This window comes from Gossypium hirsutum, chromosome D10 (genome assembly GCF_007990345.1).
Source record: "Gossypium hirsutum isolate 1008001.06 chromosome D10, Gossypium_hirsutum_v2.1, whole genome shotgun sequence".
Lineage (NCBI taxonomy): Eukaryota > Viridiplantae > Streptophyta > Magnoliopsida > Malvales > Malvaceae > Gossypium > Gossypium hirsutum.
The window spans coordinates 2591035-2612488 of NC_053446.1; the positions used below are offsets into that span (position 1 = coordinate 2591035).

General features: G+C 30.0%; 3 protein-coding genes across 3 annotated transcripts; 2 read left to right on the forward strand and 1 right to left on the reverse strand.

Annotated features, from left to right (window-relative positions):
* The first annotated feature begins 11241 nt into the window (after positions 1 to 11241).
* On the forward strand, positions 11242 to 13342 carry LOC107924894 (syntaxin-61). The gene is made up of 8 exons (XM_016855465.2): positions 11242 to 11510; positions 11594 to 11676; positions 11790 to 11903; positions 12010 to 12123; positions 12238 to 12404; positions 12531 to 12621; positions 12718 to 12783; positions 12932 to 13342. The coding sequence occupies exons 2-8, from the start codon at positions 11623 to 11625 to the stop codon at positions 13040 to 13042; spliced, it is 717 nt and encodes a 238-aa protein (XP_016710954.2). The 5' UTR covers positions 11242 to 11510; positions 11594 to 11622; the 3' UTR covers positions 13043 to 13342.
* Positions 13343 to 14329: 987 nt separating this feature from the next.
* On the forward strand, positions 14330 to 16878 carry LOC107925246 (28 kDa heat- and acid-stable phosphoprotein). Its single transcript, XM_016855890.2, has 8 exons — positions 14330 to 14781; positions 15241 to 15278; positions 15378 to 15461; positions 15553 to 15639; positions 15739 to 15773; positions 15892 to 15977; positions 16468 to 16533; positions 16633 to 16878. The coding sequence occupies exons 1-8, from the start codon at positions 14715 to 14717 to the stop codon at positions 16665 to 16667; spliced, it is 498 nt and encodes a 165-aa protein (XP_016711379.2). The 5' UTR covers positions 14330 to 14714; the 3' UTR covers positions 16668 to 16878.
* An 860-nt stretch (positions 16879 to 17738) lies between these two features.
* LOC121222300 (ras-related protein RABA1f) lies at positions 17739 to 19588 on the reverse strand. Its single transcript, XM_041102757.1, has 2 exons — positions 19096 to 19588; positions 17739 to 18453 (listed from the first exon to the last, which is right to left on the reverse strand). The coding sequence occupies exons 1-2, from the start codon at positions 19314 to 19316 to the stop codon at positions 18021 to 18023; spliced, it is 654 nt and encodes a 217-aa protein (XP_040958691.1). The 5' UTR covers positions 19317 to 19588; the 3' UTR covers positions 17739 to 18020.
* Positions 19589 to 21454: the final 1866 nt, after the last annotated feature.

A 21454-nucleotide genomic window follows, 5' to 3' on the forward strand; every position in this document is an offset into this window, starting at 1 on the left:
TAATTATTCATATATTCCATTTTTTAAATTGACCAAATAAGTCGATTTTTTTTAAATTGTAGGGAAATAAATCGATTTTGAAAAGAGTGTGTGAAAACGTATCCAGCCGGCAGACACGCTTTTTACATAATTGACATATGCACTTTCTGCATAATTGGCAAGAAAGTGTCTTCAGCTAGTCGCGCTTTCCTTAGAAATATCAACAGGAAAATACGCTGGACGCACTTTCATACTCTCTTCAAAAAGTTAAACTATTTAACCAATAAACTCTTCTTCTTTTTTTGACATTTTTAACCAATTTAACTTAAAATTTAATTAATGTGATTATTGAATGCAAAATAATATTAAAATTAGTAAATCTTTTCTAATAAAGGGATTTTTCCCAACTTCATATCCAGCCTATATCTGTTTGAAAAAAACAAAACCCTATAATCTTCAACTTGCCAAGTTGTTAGCCATGAGATATTTACATACATTTATATGTGTATACAAATGGAGATAAAATATTTTTAGTGCGTTGAAATTAAATTATATATTTTTGTGATATTTGAAATATATTTTAATAGTTTAAATTTTTATAAATTTTTAAAAAATTAAATCAAAATTTTATAACTTTTTAGTGGGTGGGCCAACTCCTAGTGCCCTCTTGTGGGGAAGGATCTACTTACACTAATCTAAAATTTAAGTGATTTTAAACCATTTTATACAATTAATATTTTAATGTCCCAACTGTTGAATTTATTAATATATCTGTACTTATCATGCATGTAAAATTTTAAAGCGATTCAACATCTCTATCATATTTATCTAAAATATTGTCTATATTAATATATATTTAACGAAAAGTTTTTTTTACGTAAAATGAATAGTTAATTTTTTTTTAATTTATGTCAAACCTGATATGTATGATCTATATAATATTGAATTGCAAAAATATCAATTGTAAAAAAAATACGAAATGATAAATTACATTAATATAAGTAAATCCCTCTCGTATATATACAATATTTTATTTTTCATAGTTTCTGCTTTGAGTAAAGTTTTGACTTTGATACATAGTTTTGTAGGCCACTAGGGTGTTTTCTTGGGTAAAAGGCAATTACAAATGCAAGGACCCATTGTGCCTTAAACCAACAATGGAATATGACAATCATGTTTAGAATTAATTGACCCTTCTAATTTGTATGCTTAGGGTGACAAAAAGCTAATCTAATCTATCTCACTAACTTGAAAACATCAATTTGTGATACTGTATTGCAATCTTATCCCTTAATTTAGGGATAATAGTAGTCAAACATCATCGATTAAACATATCTGAGTCTGAAGATTCGTTAACTATTCGAAAGGGTTTTAAGAAAAATATTAATTTTGAAAATTGAGTTTGGAAATAAGAAATAAATTATGTTTTAAAATATGAGTCAGGCACGTACTCTAATATTTAAAGTCCGAATTTGTTTTTTTGAGTTTATAATCTTTTGTTTTTGTATTTAATGTGACTTATATTACATGAAAAATAATGTAAATAATAAAAAATTTGTTTATATTTTTAATTTTATTAAAGGAAAAGAAAATAAAAACCAGTTAATTTGAAATTCTTCATTTTGATTAAGTTCTTCCTTTCAAATTATATATTATATTAAAACTCTACTAATATAGTCATAAGAAATGCATTTCACTTTCATAATTTATATCATAAATGAAACCAAAATTTGAAATATATTAATTTAATTTTAATTGGTAGAAGGAGTTTCATTACAAAAAATATAATGGAGAACCTTATATTAAAAGTTATACTGCATTTGGTCCCTTCTACTTAAAATATGTACAAATTAGTTTTTGTATATTAGATCAAAGAGCAGACTGATCCTTCTGTCCTCTCTATGAATCGGTTTAGGTTTTCATTTAGGTTTCTCTTTTATGATTTTAATCCATATTAACTGCTCAAAATCTAGAATTTGAGTTTATAAATTATTTTGTTTTATTGGAAATTTATTGATTTATTATTTAATTATTGGAAAAGTTAATATTTAAATTAATTAGAATAAAAAATGATAATTTAATCAATTCTAAATTTAAATTAAAGTACATTAAAAATAAAATTTAAATTATTTGATACGAAATTAAAATAAGAATAACGACATCCAACATCATGATTCTACAGCGTTGAAATGGAGTGGAATGTTTTAAAGGAGAATGGAAAGAACGCGCTGTATAAGAGCGTGGGAAAACAATTTTATATATTTCCATTTTTTTCCCTCACTTTAATCTTTGGCGTCAGTCTGTGAGTCCCACCCACCGCACTAAGATTGTTTGATTATTAGACTTTGGGTGTTGATTAGGGTTTCCTCTCTACTTCAACAACCATTCATCTCAAATCAAACCCATTAAAAATTAATTAACAAGCAAAAACATGTTAATCTAATCGTGTTTAAACAAGGAAGTAGAGGGGACAATGTTTTTTTTTTTTAAATCGAATCGATAATCCACTCTATCGTATCATTCATTTTTAAATTCGATTTGATTACTTTTTTATTTTAATTGAATAAAAAATTAAAATTTTAAAAACAAATAACATTTGTACAACCAATTTAACGGACCAATTTGTAAGTCAAAGTTGAACATGGCAAGTAGGTCCACATTGGCTCATGAGCTTGTAAGCTATGTTCATTTTGGTACCTTTATTTTTTTTTGTTTACTTTGGCACTTGAACTTAACAACTAGGATTCCATTTTGATCCCTGAACTTGAAAATTCTAAAAGTTTGATGACGTGTCACTCTGAATTTGAAAAAAAAATAGATGATGATGTGGTACAATCTTAAACTGTCATATTTAATGCTTTAATAACCAAACCGATGGTTGAACAGGTTAAACCACCAGTTCTATATTTAACCAATTCGATCGATTTGATAGTTAGACCAACAATAAATAAATAATTGATTAAAAAATCATAAAAAACTAAAAGTTAAAAAATATATAAAAATCCGTTTTACTTGGCTTTTTAGATTTCTATGAAATTTTAATTAACTATTTAATTATTATTGGTCTAACGGTTGAACCGGTCGAACTTGTTGAATCGAGAACTTATGGTAAAACCTGTTCAACCATCGGTTCGGTTATTAAAACATTTAATATGACACTCTGATATTGTACCACATCACCATCTAGTTTTTTTATTTTTTAACTGATGATGTGGCACAATCTCAGAGTGCCATATCATCAAATTTTTAGAATTTTCAAGTTCAAAAATCGAAATGGACTTAGTTGTCAAGTTTAAGTGCCAAAGTGAACAAAAAAAAGTACAGATACCAAAATGAACCTAGTTGTCAAGTTCAGGGACTTATATGGACCTACTTATCAAGTTCAAGGCCAAAAGTTACAATATCTCCATTTATTTTCACGGTCATTAACATAATTTACTTAAATGAATAACAATTTTCAAGTTTAAGGGTTAAAATGGATAAAAAAAATTAGGTGCTTATGTGGATCTACTTGCCAAGTTTAGGAGCCAAGAGTTACATTATCCCTATAATGACTTGAACCCGACCTAATTCACCGGGTTTGGATATTAGGTGTTATTACACATAATACTTAATGAAATTCGAAACAGTAGAAAAACACTCTTTACTTAAAACATTTTTCTTATAATTTCTTTTAAAGACTTAATTTCAAATAAACAAAAGAAAGTATTTAAAATTGAATTATTGCATCACACTTGGTACAACACATAATTTTACTAAAGACACTCTTAAGGCATAACCCACAATACGCCACTTTTTCATTGTATGCATAATAACTCACTTCATCGCTACCTTGGCGTACTCCTGGCATAGTCCCTCTTGGCGCATTCGCTTACCACATCACCTGAAACAATAACAAACATTGTAAGCTCAAGAGAACTTTGTAAGAGTTAATACAAAATACCTTGGTGGATTCATTTATACTATTTGAAGAACATTTGTAAGCCAACTATCATTTTTAACCATTTACTTCTTTTCGGGCGAACACTATCATAGTTTCAGGCTTACACTTACACGCCAACTACTATACTTTTAATTGTACCAATTCTCTCTTAACTACTTAACTAACTTAAGATCCTTCCAGACATTACCTTAATCTCTTATTTTTTCTTAGAACCATAAAGGTAATTTTCAAATAATATCTCTTCAAAGTCTGCAACATACAAACCATCTTTTCATACATACACAATTGGCGGACATCCACGCATATTTAAATACTATCAGTTTACTACTCACACCATATTCTCATTTAATACCTTACAATATCACACTGATAATGAGTTATACAGATTATCCAAATGAATTCCACACAACTTTATTTCAGAACCCCAAATAATTAAAAATACAATAACTCAGGTTCCCTAAGATTTCAGAAGATTACATGATATTGTTCAGATATGGTGGATACCATATAACTCAGATTTGACCCTGCATGGTACAAACAAACTTAGACTAATGGATACTTATCTCATTCGTAATTACGAACACGTCCAAATTTTAAATTATCAAGTTATCATGGTGGATACCCTTTTTGGACATACATATACACATTTTTTTTAAAGAAATTCCCTTAAGACTTATTCAATTACATCATAGATCTTATTCAATTACCTTAACTTCAGACATATCGTAATCTTATCATAGTAGTACAGAGCAATCGAAATTTATCCAGAACTTATAATAAGAGCATATAATCATATTCTACAGGCAAACTTAACAAATTATGGCACAATGGCTAAACAAAATACACCATAAGGGCAACATACAAAATCGCGTGTTTAATGTCTTGAGGCGGACTTTCACAGAAGGTGCCATGAGTTTCCCCCTCATGGACTTACACATAAGTTTATGTATCGTGATCTGTCCGTCCGATCTACATATTATCGAAGGCTACACCATGAACATTCATACAATCATATATTGCCATGGGTTTCAGCCATATGGATTTGCATATTTTCATGTATCGTGATCTTTCTAGAGGCTACACCATGAATGTTCTCATATCATACGATGCCATGAGTCTCAACCTCATGGTTTTACACTTGTTTTCATATCGTGATTTACCAGTCTGGTTCGCAATATAACTGCCCTACTAGAGGCATCACAAAGGGACATTGCTTCACATTTACTTACCTAGATTTGTTCGCATTCTATACCGATTCATACTTTTCGTATTTCAAACTTTATCTGCATGCTTACCAACCAACATTCTTTTCAACAGAACTTTGTACATATCATTACAAAACATATATCATATTTACTATACTCATACACTTGCCAATTGTCATAGATCTCATCATCTTATATATATACTTCTACTTAAACATTTCTCATATAAGAGTCGGGTAGAGACTTACCTGATACTTATCTATAGTAGTTTGAAGTTCCGGACTCAGACATCTTTCTCGAACCAGCAACAACAACTAAAGATGGAATGACCACTGATTAAACTAAGAGCCTTTGCCTCCAGCTTAAGGAGGAAGAGATATAATTAAATTTAAGAAAAATAATCAGAGAGTAACATCGAAAGAATAAAAAAAACTTCTCCTACGAACCCTTTTAACACACATATATATATATGAACAATTTCCTCGTAGTGGAACTTAACAAGTGTCACCAATTTCAGATTTTGCCCTCTTCAATGGTTTATAGTTTCCATGAGAAACATAAATGAGAACGCTGCACAAAAGATATCATACTAATCTATCCAGTTGGTTTCTAACCAGGTCACTTAACAACCCAACCAACACAATACTAAGGCAAACAAGGCGTACTATACATTTGGCAGCAACTCATACCATAATTATCATTTCGCTTAACAAAACCTTTCTCTTTAGTTAACAAAATATTCTGAAATAGAATATTCACTTACTTACACGATAGTTACTATACGCCTACACGTATACGCCAAAGAAGAAAATGGGTGGATTATGCTTTGCTAAAGAATTTATTCCACCATCTACACCCTTAAATATTGGACATGTCGTACTTGGAGTGTGACAATCCCTGTATATAATAGTAGGAATAACAATAGAGCATGAGGAGGTGGATATTACAAGATTCATCATCAATATATTGTTGACATATTTTGTTCCATTTTATCATACGTGTTAAAATTTGAATATCATTATTATCTTCATGAATGTTAAATAGATCCTCAACCATCCTGCATCGTCCTACTTTATTTGATATTTTATTCGTTATTTCTAATAATTTCAATGTGCATTTGACATAAAGAATGAAAAAATAAGTTAGGAATGTCCCAACAAAATATTTTAATGTTTATTGTAAATATATAATTACATTTTTATCCTTTTAAAACATCAAACGGAGTGGAGGGGAATAAGCAAATACCAAAACTGCTCAATACTCATGTTTCAAACAAAAGAAAAGTTTGTTCTGTCCACCCTATGTTCAAAAAGAAAAAAAATTTCTTTTATCAAATAGTTTGAATTTTGTAATCTTTGACATATTTAAGCAATAATCATGGTTGTTTGAACCAGATTAGATTAATTAGTCTGAGAGCTTATTAGGATACAAGTTTAAAGAAAAATATTAAACCAATTCACTCGAATTGATATGGAACGGTTGAATTAGATTTTTATTTTTATAAATTTTAATAATTTATTTAATTAAATTGGATAAATAAATTAATCTAATCAATTTAATTAAATTTACACGAATAGATGATTTAACCGATTGAAGGGTGGAATTCTAAAGACGTTGGCAGTAATAAACATATTATTACAAAATAAAATGAAATGGCAAAAAGAAAAAGACAGAGACCAAATCCAAAAGTGGTCATAGATGAGTTGAAAGAAAGGAATGATGATGCTCAGTCTCACGTGCACCATAGTATTTAAGCAACAAATAAAAAATTACCAAAAATGAATCCCATAATGCTTGAAATCGATGTCAAAATGTTTTGTTAATCATCATTATATCTTACAATCATGTTCTTTGACTTATGTCTTAAGATAACTTTTTTTTAATAATATATTCTGATCATATTTTTTTAAATAATATTTAAAATTATTTATAGTTCATCTCGACTTATAAATATGAAGATAAAGCGTTTCAAGGTACTCGAATCCACATCCTTCTATATCGATAACAATACATATATCAATCGAGTTAAGACTCAATCGACAACATACCAATTCATTAAATTTATAGAAAACATGTTTATCTATCATAATATTAAACATACATTATTTATGGTAGGCACAAGTTTTATAATAAAACTCTAAACATACGAATATATATCAATAATAACAACAATATGATTTTTGAGAAAAAATTAGATAGATAAAATAGTTTTATTGTTTATTATAGTACTATAAATTGATATTAAACTTGTATTTATTATTAATAATTTTTAAATATTCGAATAATGTTTTATTAAATTTAAAATTACACTTTGTATTATATTAGTTTGTAATTTTATTATGATTTAAATTATTCAATTATGATAAAAGATATTTTATTATGATTTAAATTATCGAATTTTGAATTATACTTTTATTGATATTTCAATAATATAAAACTAATACATAATAGATACATTAACATTTAATTTAAGTATGTTCATTCAATTAAGAACTAAAAATTTATTAAATTTTTTGAAGTACACTATTATTGTTTTCATTAAGGGCTTGCTTGTGGTTTGAAATATTTTATTATTATAGTTTTTAATTGTAAAAATAGTTAATATAATTTAATTATGATCAATAATTGAATATACTTTATGTTAATTAAATGAATTGTTTAATAAACAGGCTTACCTTTTTGCCCAAATTTGACCCAATTTAAGGAAGTAAACCTGGGCCTAGCCCGCCTATATTTTAATTTTTTCAAATTAATTTTCTATTTAAAAATAATTTTTTAAATATAGTACACAAAATGCACTAAAAAACTCTAAAATAATTTTTGTCTGACACATTAAAAAGTATTTATATTAAAAACACAATTAAGTATAATAAATATTTTATTGTATTAAATATAATTTTTAAAATTTTATATTTTGGGTTGAGTTATTTAGTTGAGCATTTTTTTTAGGTTTTGGATAATGGATTTAATTGTTATTGGATTAATGATTTAATAAAAATATATAATTATTCTTTAACGTACATAATTAATACAATTAAATTTAATAACATAATATATTTTAGATGGACCGAGCTCAGGTAAAAAAATCTTATCCAAGGTTTGACCTGTATAAAAAACGAGGTTTAAATTGTACCCAACCTATTTTTCGGGCTTTATATTTTTATCTAAAGTTTCTCATTTTTCAAATCAACTTTTAAACCTAGACGGATGATCCAGCCATGAGCAGTTCTACCTGGGATGTACCATAAAGTTATTCTTTGATTCACATTTAAATTTGATCAAACCAATGTACTTTGTTGGAAATTAGCCACAACAAGATTGGCATTTTGGCCCCACAAATATATTTTGCATCTTAAAAAATAAAATTCTTTGTATTATTTATTTATTTTTTATGCTTATTCACTCCAATTTGTACCCTATAGTTGTTGATTATACCAATTTAAGAGAGAAAAAAAAGGGGAGATTAGCAAAAATTAAGGTGAAACAAAAGCAACCTGTCATGTTTGTAGCCCATTTTGTTGTCATCATGTCAAAATCTCAAATCATTTCCACATTGCAACTTTTATTTTTCTTTTTTATTATTCAAAATATTAAAATAAAGAAACCAAATTACTCTAATAATTATTTGATAAGAATTTAAATTATATTGTTAAGTGGAGGTCGATTGCTCTTCAAAAAATCTTGAAAATATCATTTGTTCAAAGCTAACAGATCTATGATGGGTCGATATCCTCAACTCTGTAAAAAGCTTGAGTGCTTAAAAAACTGATTAAGGCATCAATTCTCGTGTTATTTTTCATTTCTTTTCATCTATCCGAAAATATGTTCAGACAAATTATCACAACATTCTTAAAAAAAATATAAACATGTAAACACACAAAAAAAAAAAAAGAAAAAGAAAAGAAAAGCAATATTGTTCTCTCGACAAAACGTATCAATTAGCTTTTTTTTTCCCATCACTTTGTATAGTTGTATTCCATTGTTTGGCTTTGATTAATGCATACGCAACTCTTTGCCATATATACAAAGGCTAAAACAAATCCCATAAAAAATAAAGGATGAAGGTGCATGAAACAATATATGGAAGAAGATGATCATAATCTACGTGCTTTAGCAGCTTTTGAAAAAAGAAAAACTTGTAAAAAAAGCTAGGGTTTTGGACCACGACCAAAGACCATGAATCACCCATAAAGGACAATAAAACCAGACATATACATAAAAAGCATCTTTGCTGGTAATGGACTAACGGGGTTTGCAAGTTTTCAACGGGATGATTTGAATTTTTAAGAGTGAATAAACCTTCGTAAAAGTATCATTGACGCTATTATATTAGAAATTATTAAAAAATAGATATATTACCCTATGTTTATAAGACCAAAAAATAAATTAATTATTTTATTAAAAATTTCATTTTCTTTTACGGTTTAAAATTGATATAACTTACTAAATTATCATGTAGTTTACCATGTATATTTCATTTCGACCTATAAAAACCTATTATTAACAATCAAATTGACTGAGTGGGGTCTCTTCATTTAATTTGGAAAGACACATGTGAATTTACAACTGTTAAATGTCAGTAAATTTTCTTACGTTTAACATGAACAGTCAAATTTCAAACCAATGCCTTACATGACTGAATATTTTTGCATCCATAAAAGAAATAACTCCAAAATAATTTCAAATTATTTAAAATAACAGCAAGTTAAAGGGGAAAAAAATATTATTTGAATACACTAAAATTGAAGTTCTTTTCTTTGTTTTAATTTTACTTATTAAAATTGTTAATAATATTAAAATTATATTATTAAATTTAGGTTTATTATCATTTTTTCTTATCTCAAAATATCACATAAATAAATTAAAAATTATATATTAACAGTTAAACCTAATTTTAAAATCTAAAAAAATAAAAATAATATCATATCATATTTTAATTAAATAATTTTCTTCGAGGGAAATAGAAAATTGTAACAATTAAGGGGGCGCGTGGAACTTGTGAGCGTGGGGAAGATTGAAGGATGTCATAATTAAATGCGGGGGGCAATGACTAAAGTTAAACCTTTTTTATTTCTGCAGATGACAGAGCAACCCCTCGACTTTTACGCGAGTTGCTGCTGCTGCTTCCCCCCCCTGCTGCGTTTGTCTCAGCTTTCATCGTACTTTAGTCATGTCAATCATCCCTGCACGCGCTCCGATGTTTCTTTAATTACCTACCACTGCCTCATTGCGCGTCGTACACGTGTCGGGGCCCACCAACTCCTTAACCGTCCGATTGAGGCGTAATCTCGTCATTTCAGCTCTTTGCTGCCCATTTTTTTTTTATTGGCTCCTCGAGAGAATTGAATCCCCCAAAACTTTCTCTTTCACGCTTTGGTTCCTTTATTGTTTCCTTTTTAACTTCCTTTTAGATTGTGACTTCCTCTTATCAACCAATATGAAGAACACGTGGCGTAATATGTGTGGTAGGTAGGTCCCATATGGAACTTGCCAAAAAGGGAACTAGACCGGTCTTTGTCTGATCAGACGCTGTCGGCTTCTTATTGAACCATTGAAGCACAACACATTTACAACTTTTAACTCCTTTTTTTTTTAAATATTCAGAAATTATTTGATTAGAAAAAAAATCAATTTAATAATAATTAAGTTGAATTCTAATTTAAGTAGTTCAAATTATTAATTAAGTGAATTTAAGTTTAGTAATACTGATTTCAAATATTTTATGAGCTTTTTTGTGTTTAATATATATTTTAAATATTATTAAGTTTTATGTTATCATCTTTAACATATATTATTAACCTTAACTTTAATTATTGAGTCGAATTTGATCTTGAATTTGAATACGTATAAAACTTAATTAAGTTTGAGAACAGAAATTGATAAACAAGCTTAATATTTACCGATAGTAAATTGAATATTGAAAACAAACTTATGTACTAAAAAAAACTCAATTTGATCATCAAAACTCAATTACTAAATTGAACATTAAAATCAAATTCAGGTGCTAAATAATATATTACTCATTAAATCTAGTGAACAGGAGAAACTTGTAAAAATTCATTGGGCTTTTACAAATTCTGCATATTTCAGGTTAGCAGTAATTAACATGGACCAATTTGAAAACCTTGCGATCATTTTCGGCCTAACGTTTTTCAAACCTCAAATGGGGAAGAAGGACCGGAATTGTGAAGCCAGCCAGCCTAAACCCATCAATTAAAAAACGAAAAATCACAAAAAGATGGTGCCCAAAGTCCAAAATCTCGAATCCTTTTCTCTGTTTTAGGGCTCTATATAGAACCAAAACGCATTTTGTCGTCATCGTCGTTCCGATCAGTGGAAACGCCGATCTTCCTTACTGGGTTTATCTCAGATCAGTGGCAGAGGTAAGAAGCCATGGGAAAAAAAAACTATGTTGTTTCTTTTTTCCTGAATGAACGCTAAAGAATTGTTCTCTCAATGTTTCAAGGATATAATTTTACTTCCGTCACTTACAAGATGTCTAAAGCTCAAGATCCATTTTACATCGTCAAAGAAGAGATTCAAGAATCTGTATGTTGGATCTTTTCCTTTTTTATCGTTTCATTTATATGTTGATTGTATTTCTTTGTATTCTCTTTTGGGATTTTTTCCCACTGGTTGACATTTAGGGTTTTTGGTTTTAGATCGATAAATTGCAGTCAAGTTTTCACCAATGGGAGAGGATTCGTCCCGACAACGAACAACGAGTTCGTCTCACGAAAGAACTATTCACCAATTGCGAGAGCATTGAGTGGCAGGTATTCAATTTAAGTTTTCGTACTCTGTTTGGATTGGATTCTCGAAATGGGGAAATTTTTTAATCCAATTTGCCATTGCTCAAAAGGCTTCTTTCTTGATAGGAAGGTAGATGAATTGGACAAAGCAATTTCTGTGGCAGCTAGGGATCCTTCATTGTATGGCATTGATGAAGTGGAACTTGAAAATCGGAGGATATGGACCAGCTCTGCTCGAACTCAGGTATCATCGTATATTTCATCTATGGAAAATTTTGGTTTTGTAATACATGTTGAATCTTAGTCTTCTACATTTTTGGTTATGGATAGCTTGTTTAGGATTATTTTGTTTGATCAGGTCGGGAATTTGAAGAAAGCTGTAGTAGCTGGAAAAGAAAACGGCAATAGCGCAAGTGCAATGCACAGAGAATTGATGAGGCTGCCAGATAGATCCAACATGTACACCGTGGAAGATGATGATGAATTTATATCATCGGAATCAGACAGACAAATGCTTCTTATAAGGTAAAGGGTTTTCTCGATTTCCCCTGTTCATTTCCGTTGTTTCTTTTTTTATGGCATTTGTTTCTTCAACACGCTTCCTTGTCCGATTTTGGTGGTTTTTGATTGTTTATCAATTGATGGTTTTAGGCAACAGGATGAGGAGTTGGACGAGCTCAGTGCCAGTGTTGAGAGAATAGGAGGTGTTGGTCTTACCATACATGAAGAACTTCTTGCACAGGTGAGTACTGCAATCTCTCTGGTTTACCGGATACCAAAGCTATTGGTATTGTAGTCGATATGTTCATATGCTAATACTTGAATCTGTTTATTTCAGGAGAATATAATAGATGATTTAGGTAATGAAATGGACAGCACAACAAACCGATTGGATTTTGTTCAGGTGATTCTGTCAACTTGATTTGCAGATATAAAACACATTTGAATCCGTGATCTGGAAGTTAAATATTTGGGTTTTTCTGTTCATTTGCCAACATCAGCTGAATTTGCTGGCCTTTTTGATTAAAATTTCCTTTTTTTTCTCCTTGCAGAAGAAAGTAGCTATGGTTATGAAGAAGGCAAGTGCAACGGGCCAGTGTATGATGATATCATTTTTGCTGGGTTTGTTCATTATTCTATTCATTCTGGTCTTCTTCACTTGAGACCGGAGAGAAGGCTTTTAGTCTTATGATACTCATATTCAGAAGTGGTTCGTTATCGAAAATGAACCATGGGAGTTGTAGAATACAGAGGAATCGGATCGGGGAGTGATCTATAGTTTCAAAACGATGACTTAGAAACGAAACGAGAACGAAACAAATGATATGTTGTGGTGTGTATTTTCAAGAATTGTGGAACTTGATTAGGATATATGTACTATTACTGTTTGCTTCTCTATTTCAATGCAGTGTATTCTTCTGAAATTTTCTATGGTTAAATAATAAAAGGTCTGTGTCATATGATACAACTCTCGACGCTTTCAGTCTCTATAACTTTTGTGTGTATCAACAGCATGTATCTTGAATGATATATTATGTTATAGTGGTATTAAAACTTTCAATTATTTTTTGGAAGATTATTCACTTACATGTATCATAATCTAGAATTTTTCCAAGTCGTTTTCCTTCAAAAAGTAATTTTAAACAAATTTAGAACTTTTAAAAGATATTTTAATTCTTTTTCTCAAGAAAAATGTAAATACAAGTGGGAGAATATGCCCCTCAAAAAATTAATTTTTTTTCTTTCTCAAAATATTCACTGGGGTGAGTTTAGTAATTAATCTTTCACATTCTGTAAGCGGGTACATACTGACGAATTTTAAAGCTGCTTTATTGAATCCTCGACTATTGGTTACGATAGAAGACTTTATAAGTAGACCTATTTATGGGTTGGGCCGTGAAAATCCATTCAAAAAATGAGAGGGTTTGAGTAAAAATATAAACTCAAAAAATAGGTTTGAGAAAAAATAGTACTCATTTAGAAAATGAGTCAGGCCTTGGGTAAGCCTTTTTTTGGCCTGAATTCGGCCTGACCCGAATATGAAAAAAAATAGTTTTTTTACTATTTTCTTGCTCTCTTTCTCTTCTTTTTTTACTATTTTGTTGTTGCTTTTTTATTATTTTGTTATTATTTCACTATTATGTTACTATTATTTTGTTATTATTATTTGGATATTGTATAACTTTTGGTTATTATTAATTTTATTACTATTTTAGTGTTATTTAAGTATACATATTTTTTTTATTTATTTTCAATTTGTTAATAAATATATATTTTAATATTTTTAATAATTTTGATGTATTATAATTTTTTTATGAAAAATATATAAAAAGTTAATACAGTTGACTGAAACCAATTTTAGTGTTTTTATTGAATTGAACTTAAATAAAATTTTAGATCTATTTTTTAGATGAAAGTATATCTAGCGAAGGAATCTAAAATTTTAATTTGTAGCCGACTCCACCCGGCCATATACACCTCTATTCATAGTATTGGGAAATAATTTTCAACCAAAAAAGCGATAAAACCTTGATTAAATTAAACTCAGATACAAGTGGGAGAGGATAATACATCACACCCACCTATTGTGTCAGATCATTCTTATATATACGGCGTCAGATTCGGAAAAGTCACAATCAGAGAAAAGTTCACATAAGACCGTTCCCATAGAATAAAAACCCAAACGCCACTAGACTAACATCACGAGTTGACTAAATAGTAGGGTTCTTAGATTCAGCCAGGGATTTTTTTTAAAAAGGTTTATAGTATTTTTTCTCCTCTTTGTAAACCCTAAAGTTTATAGTATTTGGCGATTTTGTTTCTCTGTTAATAAAAATGGGAAGAGGAAAATTCAAGGCAAAGCCCACCGGTCAACGCCACTTCTCTACTCCTGAAGAGATGCGTAAGATTTCTTAATCTTCTAAAATTTTCAGTTTTTTTTAGTTTATTTTTCCCGACAATATTCGATTAAAAGCAATGTTTTTAGATCTTTTTAGATGATTTTAGTTGAAATTATGGAAGTATGTACACAGTTAATTTATGATTGACAAAGATGATTGGAATTACGAAAATTGTTGTTTAAATTTTTGAAATTTTGATCACGTTGATATTTTCTTCTATTGGTTTGTTGAAAATATATGTCCAAAAACTTTGCTTGAAAAGTTAGAATAGTTGTGTTTGGTTAGTTTTGTATTATCCGCTTAGAATAAATTTTAGGTTAATTATCACTACTGATGATAATGAAGCATTGTTTAAATTAGGATTAGGGTTAACTGATGCTCTTTCCTCTGAAATCACTTTTGCAAGCACACTGCCTGATAAAACCATGTTTTTTGTTGTCTCGGATTGTTTGTGTTTGCAGTTGCGGGTACCTCATCTCGTCCTCGCACTTTTAAGCGGGTACTCTCTATCTATTTTGATACCGTCACGCACGCATTTAATAGTCATGCGTGTTCTAAAACAGTAAGAACTCACTCTTCTACTCTTTATTGTTGTTAGCAAGAAGCTGCATACAAAGAGGAAGAAGAATCCGAGGAGGAATCTGGACAGGAGTCTGGAGAAGAATCCGAAGATGAAACTGAAGTAAGTTTATCATAACCGGGTTTTTCTTTTCCACTTGTTTTGCACATGAATGGTTAGGGAATCTGAAATATTTCTTATTGCCAACCAATAGCAAAAGCGCAAGGGAACTCAAGGTGTTATTGAGGTCAACAATCCGAATTTGGTGAAGCCAAAGAACTTGAAAGCTAGAGATCTCGATGTTAGTTTCACAAAGACTCCCCTATAAACTATTTTAGTGATTGTATGTTATTATGATTAATGCTTTATTTATGTTTTGATTTTATCCTCTCATGTGTAGGCTGGTAAAACTACCGAACTGTCAAGGCGTGAAAGGTTTGTAAAATATGCTATTTCTTTTCTTTTCATATTATGCTTTTGGTACTTTCAAGTCATGGTTTGTTTTCTTTTCATATTATGCTCCATCATATATATTTTGTCTAACTGTTTATAGGGAGGAACTAGAAAAGCAGAGAGCCCATGAACGATACATGAGGCTGCAAGAGCAGGGGAAAACAGAACAAGCAAGAAAAGATTTGGGTAAGCTAATTAGATATTGTTTTACCTTTTATCTAACTCCCTTTACAAAATGACTTGTTAATCCCATCAAGTTAATAGAATGGACTAAGCACAACAGATACTAACTTCTGATTTCATATTATGCGAGTCGTCGATTTATCTTGGAACATAATCATCCATTGCCCCTATCAACTCCAGTTTAAGGGTTAATTCACACGTTTTTTCCTCTTGTCTTGATGTTAGGGGAATTGGATTCTGTAGGTTGAAAACTTATAATGCTTGTGTGGTTGTTGCTCATTAATCTGAGATGTGTTTTCAAGCTGAGTACTTTTGAAATTTTTAATAATGCTAAATTTATTCCTACACCTTAAGTTACATGCAAAATGGAAAAACTGTATAGCTTGGCATGTCGGTTCTGCTTTGCGCAATGGTTAAGAGTATATCCTGTGGGGTTTATTGTATTACCATTTTTCCTTATGAAGTTCTTACTTCGAAAATTGTGGTGATACAGAACGCCTAGCTCTTATTCGTCAACAGAGAGAAGAAGCTGCTAAAAAACGAGAAGAAGAAAAAGCTGGTAAGAATCTGGAACCACCACAACTATTATTTCCCAACTTTTTTCCCCCTTTTTTGACAGTTTGAGATTGATGGACATTCATATTCGAATTTGTTTCAGCGAGGGAGCAGAAGAAGGTTGAAGCTCGAAAATGACATTCCTTCATACAAAGCTTCATATGCATCAAATGTTTTCCTTCAATAGAAGACTAAATGTGTGTTTTTCTACAATTTAGCAAAATAGATGGTTTAAATTCAAAGTTTCTTTTTTGTTAATTTATTTTTCGTTAAAAAGTGATGGTTACAGCTCTTAACACTGTTTTTCTTCCTATTCGGTGGCACATAATTGATAATTTATGTTTGCGTTTTTTTTGAATTAAAGTGATTTATTTTATGCTCCTGAGTCTAAACTTCTTGCCATTTGAATGCAAGTACATTTTGTTTAGGGTTGGATCGATTTTAAATTTGAATGAATTGAGTCCAATTTTGGGGTCAATTTATAGTCTCTTATCCTATTCTCTTCCAAAAGCGAAAATGCGGTCTGAGGGTGTGTTTGGGTGAGTGATACAATGTGTTTAGTTTATTATTTGTCTCACGCTGCAACGTTTAATCTCACATCACTGTTGTTTTTATACAAACCGTAAGTAAACGCATTGTTCATCTAAACCCAGTTTTATTCTATATGTGTTATAGGGCATATGTTTATTTTATTAAGTGCAAATGTAAGATTTTTTATTGGGTTACCATGGGGATGGTCACTCTTCTCATGCATTTATTTTATTTTAAAACCGATGCTTATGGATTTGGGAAACAATTTTAATTGTGGAAGGTAATTGACGTGTTGAGAGGTCCATCAACTCCAGTTGGAAACAGTAAACAAATCCCTCAACAAAATTAAATTAATGAATTCCAGTTCAAATGGGAGTTCATGGATATGCGGAGCTTTATATATAATTCAGCTTCAGCATAATCACTCCTTTTGATATATGATCATGGTTCTTCCGCTCCCCTGTTTGCCTATAACGTGCATGCACGGGCAAACACATATGCAACTGCGCTTGTGTGCACATACATATTTACGTAATTCCACAGGATATGTTTTCTGTAACCCATATGTTCCATGAAAGAAAAGACAAACCATGCAGACAGAAACTGTGGTAATCTGTTTGCGAATAATGATTTAGTTTACTGTTTAAAAAAAAAAGAATGGTCAAGAGATCAATTTTGTGTAAAATTATGATGATTTTGCACTTAAAAAGGCAATGAACAAAGGAAGGAACCAAAAACAATCTGTCTGAAAATTAACAAAGAAAAAAAATAACATAAAAACCAGTAACCTTAAAGTCCTAGAATTCAAGCTAAACATGGACAGATTGTGCTTAGCATGTTCCAGAGCACAATGTCAAAAACTTGGTTGATACTTTGTTGATGTTCACGATTTTGTGATGCGAGGCAAAAACTTCTATGCAGATATCAATTAAATATCTCTTTTGACTTTTTTCACCATCCTTAAGCCGAGCAACATCCAGCTCCCTTCACAGCTGATACATCGTCTTTCGATCCTACATTGATCGTTTGGCCTTTAGGCAAAGCCGAGGGATCATCTCCTACATCGAGAGCTTTCTTGCTTACAACACGATAAATCTGAGCCAGCACTTCGGTGAATGCGCTCTCGACGTTCAAAGACTCTAGGGCGGATGTTTCCATGAAAAAGGTGTTCTCTCGTTCGGCAAAAGCTTTAGCATCATCGATGGAGACTGCTCGCAAGTGACGCAGGTCTGCCTTGTTTCCAACTAACATAATCACGATGTTGGCATCGGTGTGACCTCTAAGTTCTTTCAGCCACCTCTCTACGTTTTCAAATGTAACATGACGAGTGACATCATAGACTAGTAAAGCACCAACAGCACCACGGTAGTACGCACTTGTTATCGCACGATATCTTTGACAGCAAAAGAGAGTAAACAGAGAAATTAGAACATAATTGGAAAAGGGTGTCCAAAAAGTAAAACCAGACATATCATAGTGCAGGGAATTGTAATAAAAATGGCTTTCATTTCCATCTTTTTTAACATCTTTCTTTGGTAAGCTATGATTAATACATGGAATGCCACTCTACAACCCTTGTAAGTATGGTTTCAACATTAAGAGTAAAAACGGTTACTAGCAAAAAATTCAATTTTCATAACATTGGTGATGAAATTGTAAGTTTTTCTAGTTAAATAAATAACCAAAACAGAAACATGCTAATCATGAAACAAAGAATCAGTGTTCTATCTTTGGTGATAATTAAGTCTTAATTATAATAAACTATGCTTTACAACACAAGGAAAAAAACACAAAATAATATATATAATGAATCATCCGAGCATAATTCAATACAATGTCAAGAATTAATAGGCACAAGAAACATTATATAACAATTCATTTATTGCCTAGGAAATGATTATCATAAACTAAGCAAAAAACAAAAAAAAACAAAAACATGATCCAAATACTCAATTTAAGCAAAAATAATAAAGACCCAGATCAAGATCTGCAGCCCAGAAAATAATGCGAAGGAAAAATTAAAAAAAATTAAAACCTTTCTTGGCCAGCAGTGTCCCAAATCTGAGCTTTAACGACCTTATCATCAACACGAATGCTACGGGTTGCAAACTCAACCCCAATGGTGGACTTAGATTCAAGGCTAAACTCGTTCTTTGTAAATCGAGACAAAAGGTTGGATTTTCCGACACCGGAGTCGCCAATCAGGACAACCTTAAACAAGTAATCATAGTCATCATCTGCTCTGTAAGCTCCCATTCCTCTGTTATGTGATTTTTTTTCCTTTTTGCTTTCTTTTCTTTTCTTCTGGGTTTTCTTCTTCGTTCGTCCGATTGTTGTCTTTGATTGGCGTCAAAAAATATTTAAAATTGTAAATGGAAATTTAAATATATAAAAAAGGCGTTTCTTTTTCGAATGTGTATATATTTTTTCTGGGTTTGGATGGGCTGGGTATAAAAGAAACAGTGTTAACCTTTTTTTTCACTAGTTTTTGAAGAAAAGTTTGTTGGTTAAAATGTGATAAAAGTCCCACTACTATTCGTACATTTTGAATTTAGTATTTTTATTTTTATTTTTAATAATTTAGTCACTCTTTTTTCAGATTTAAAAATGCAAGCCCAAATCGTTTTTTTTTTTTAAATTTGGGTTTATTACAGTGTTATTTTTCTGTTACGTGATTGTCAAATGAGCATTTTCTTTTCTTTCAAACTATTACGCCAGCAAATTTAATAGAAGAATTTTAACGATATTGATAATTGGAGATGAATTTTGAAATTCGAAAAGTGGAGAGGATAAATTTTAAATGAAAAAATACAGGGACTTGGGAGCTTATATTAACCAGGTTTGTCTGGTAAAAGGATTAGTAACTTTGTAATACCTAAATTTCATGATTTAGTCCCAAAATTGTATTTTATTTTTTATTTTAGTACCTAAATTTTTTTCCACTTTGGTACTTGAATTATCATTTTTGTCTATGTTTACCACAAAAGAAAAAAAATGTTTTCCAATAAGACCCGATGCATGACATTCTTACTTGACATTGATAATTTTCAAGATAAAATAGAACGAAAATGATAGTTGAAGTATCAAAATGGTCTAAAAAAAAAAGGTTTAAGAGTCAAAGTGTGGGAAAACTTGTATAATTCAAGGATCAAAACGTAATATAATCTTATGTGGTTGCCAATTTTATTTTTAAGGTTTAATTCCATTAGACGTGGTTAAAATATACTCGAGATTGTAAACTCATTCTGATCTCAAAAAATCCTAATTGAGTTCTTAAAATATCTATAATTTGTACCCGATTAGGTCTTGTTATCAATATTGACAATAGTTCGAGCGTTAAATGTTAACTCGATTTTGGTTTAAAACATATTAAAAACACATTGATGAAATTGTAAGCACTTTAGCAAGAAATGTTTGGATATAATGTGTTAAAAGAATATATCCTTCTAAAATTTAGTGATACTATTTACTTTTTAATCTGTTCATGTCACAATTGTTTGTTTACTTTAATAGATGAGTTTTAAAAATGCTTCATGTCGGATTTAAACTGGCATTAAAATCAAATTTGACGACTAGGTCGAAGGAAAGATCAGATTGATACTTAGTGAATCCAATTAAAATATTTTGAAATGTATGAACCAGTTTAAAATTTAAGTGATAGTTTGAGGACATTTAGTGAAATTAATCCTTTTTAATCCCAATTTTATTTGTTTTATATTATCTTTTCTTGAGAAAATTAATTTGATTTCCTCATTAAATTATAAATTAATTTACTTGATCTATATAATTGTTTTTTCTTTGAAAATTCGCATAAGTCTAAATTTGAATTTTAGACTTTGTAAAAGTAAAAAAATATTGAAAAGTCTTACATAAAAACAAATTCTCATTTTTTTCTTAATATTGAAAAGTCTTGTTAATTGATTTATATATTTTGGTTATATCTAACAACCCAGGGGCATAAATGATAAAATAAATACCCATCTTTAGTGGCACAATGGCATCAATTTTATACTAACTGCAGCCATGATTGCATTAACAGTGTACTTACTATTATCGTCCAACTTTTTTAGTTTTGGGTTTGGGGTTTTGCGTAAAAAATTTATTAAAATTATGTGTCAATGACATGTAAAAATTTACTGGAATGCCATTAAATAATTGGAAAGGGATCATGGATGATGTGGTAAGAAGAGTCCATAAAATATTTTTTCTTGAAATCCATTTTATATTACGAATTAAATGTGAAAATCTGATTTTAACCATTTTTTTAATAATCATTTATATAGTTTTAATTTGGCTTAAATAATGTTTTGCGTAAATCTCATTCAGAATGATTTATGTTTAACTTATATTGGATTTGTGTTTTATAATAATTAATTCTATTTTCTTTAAAATTA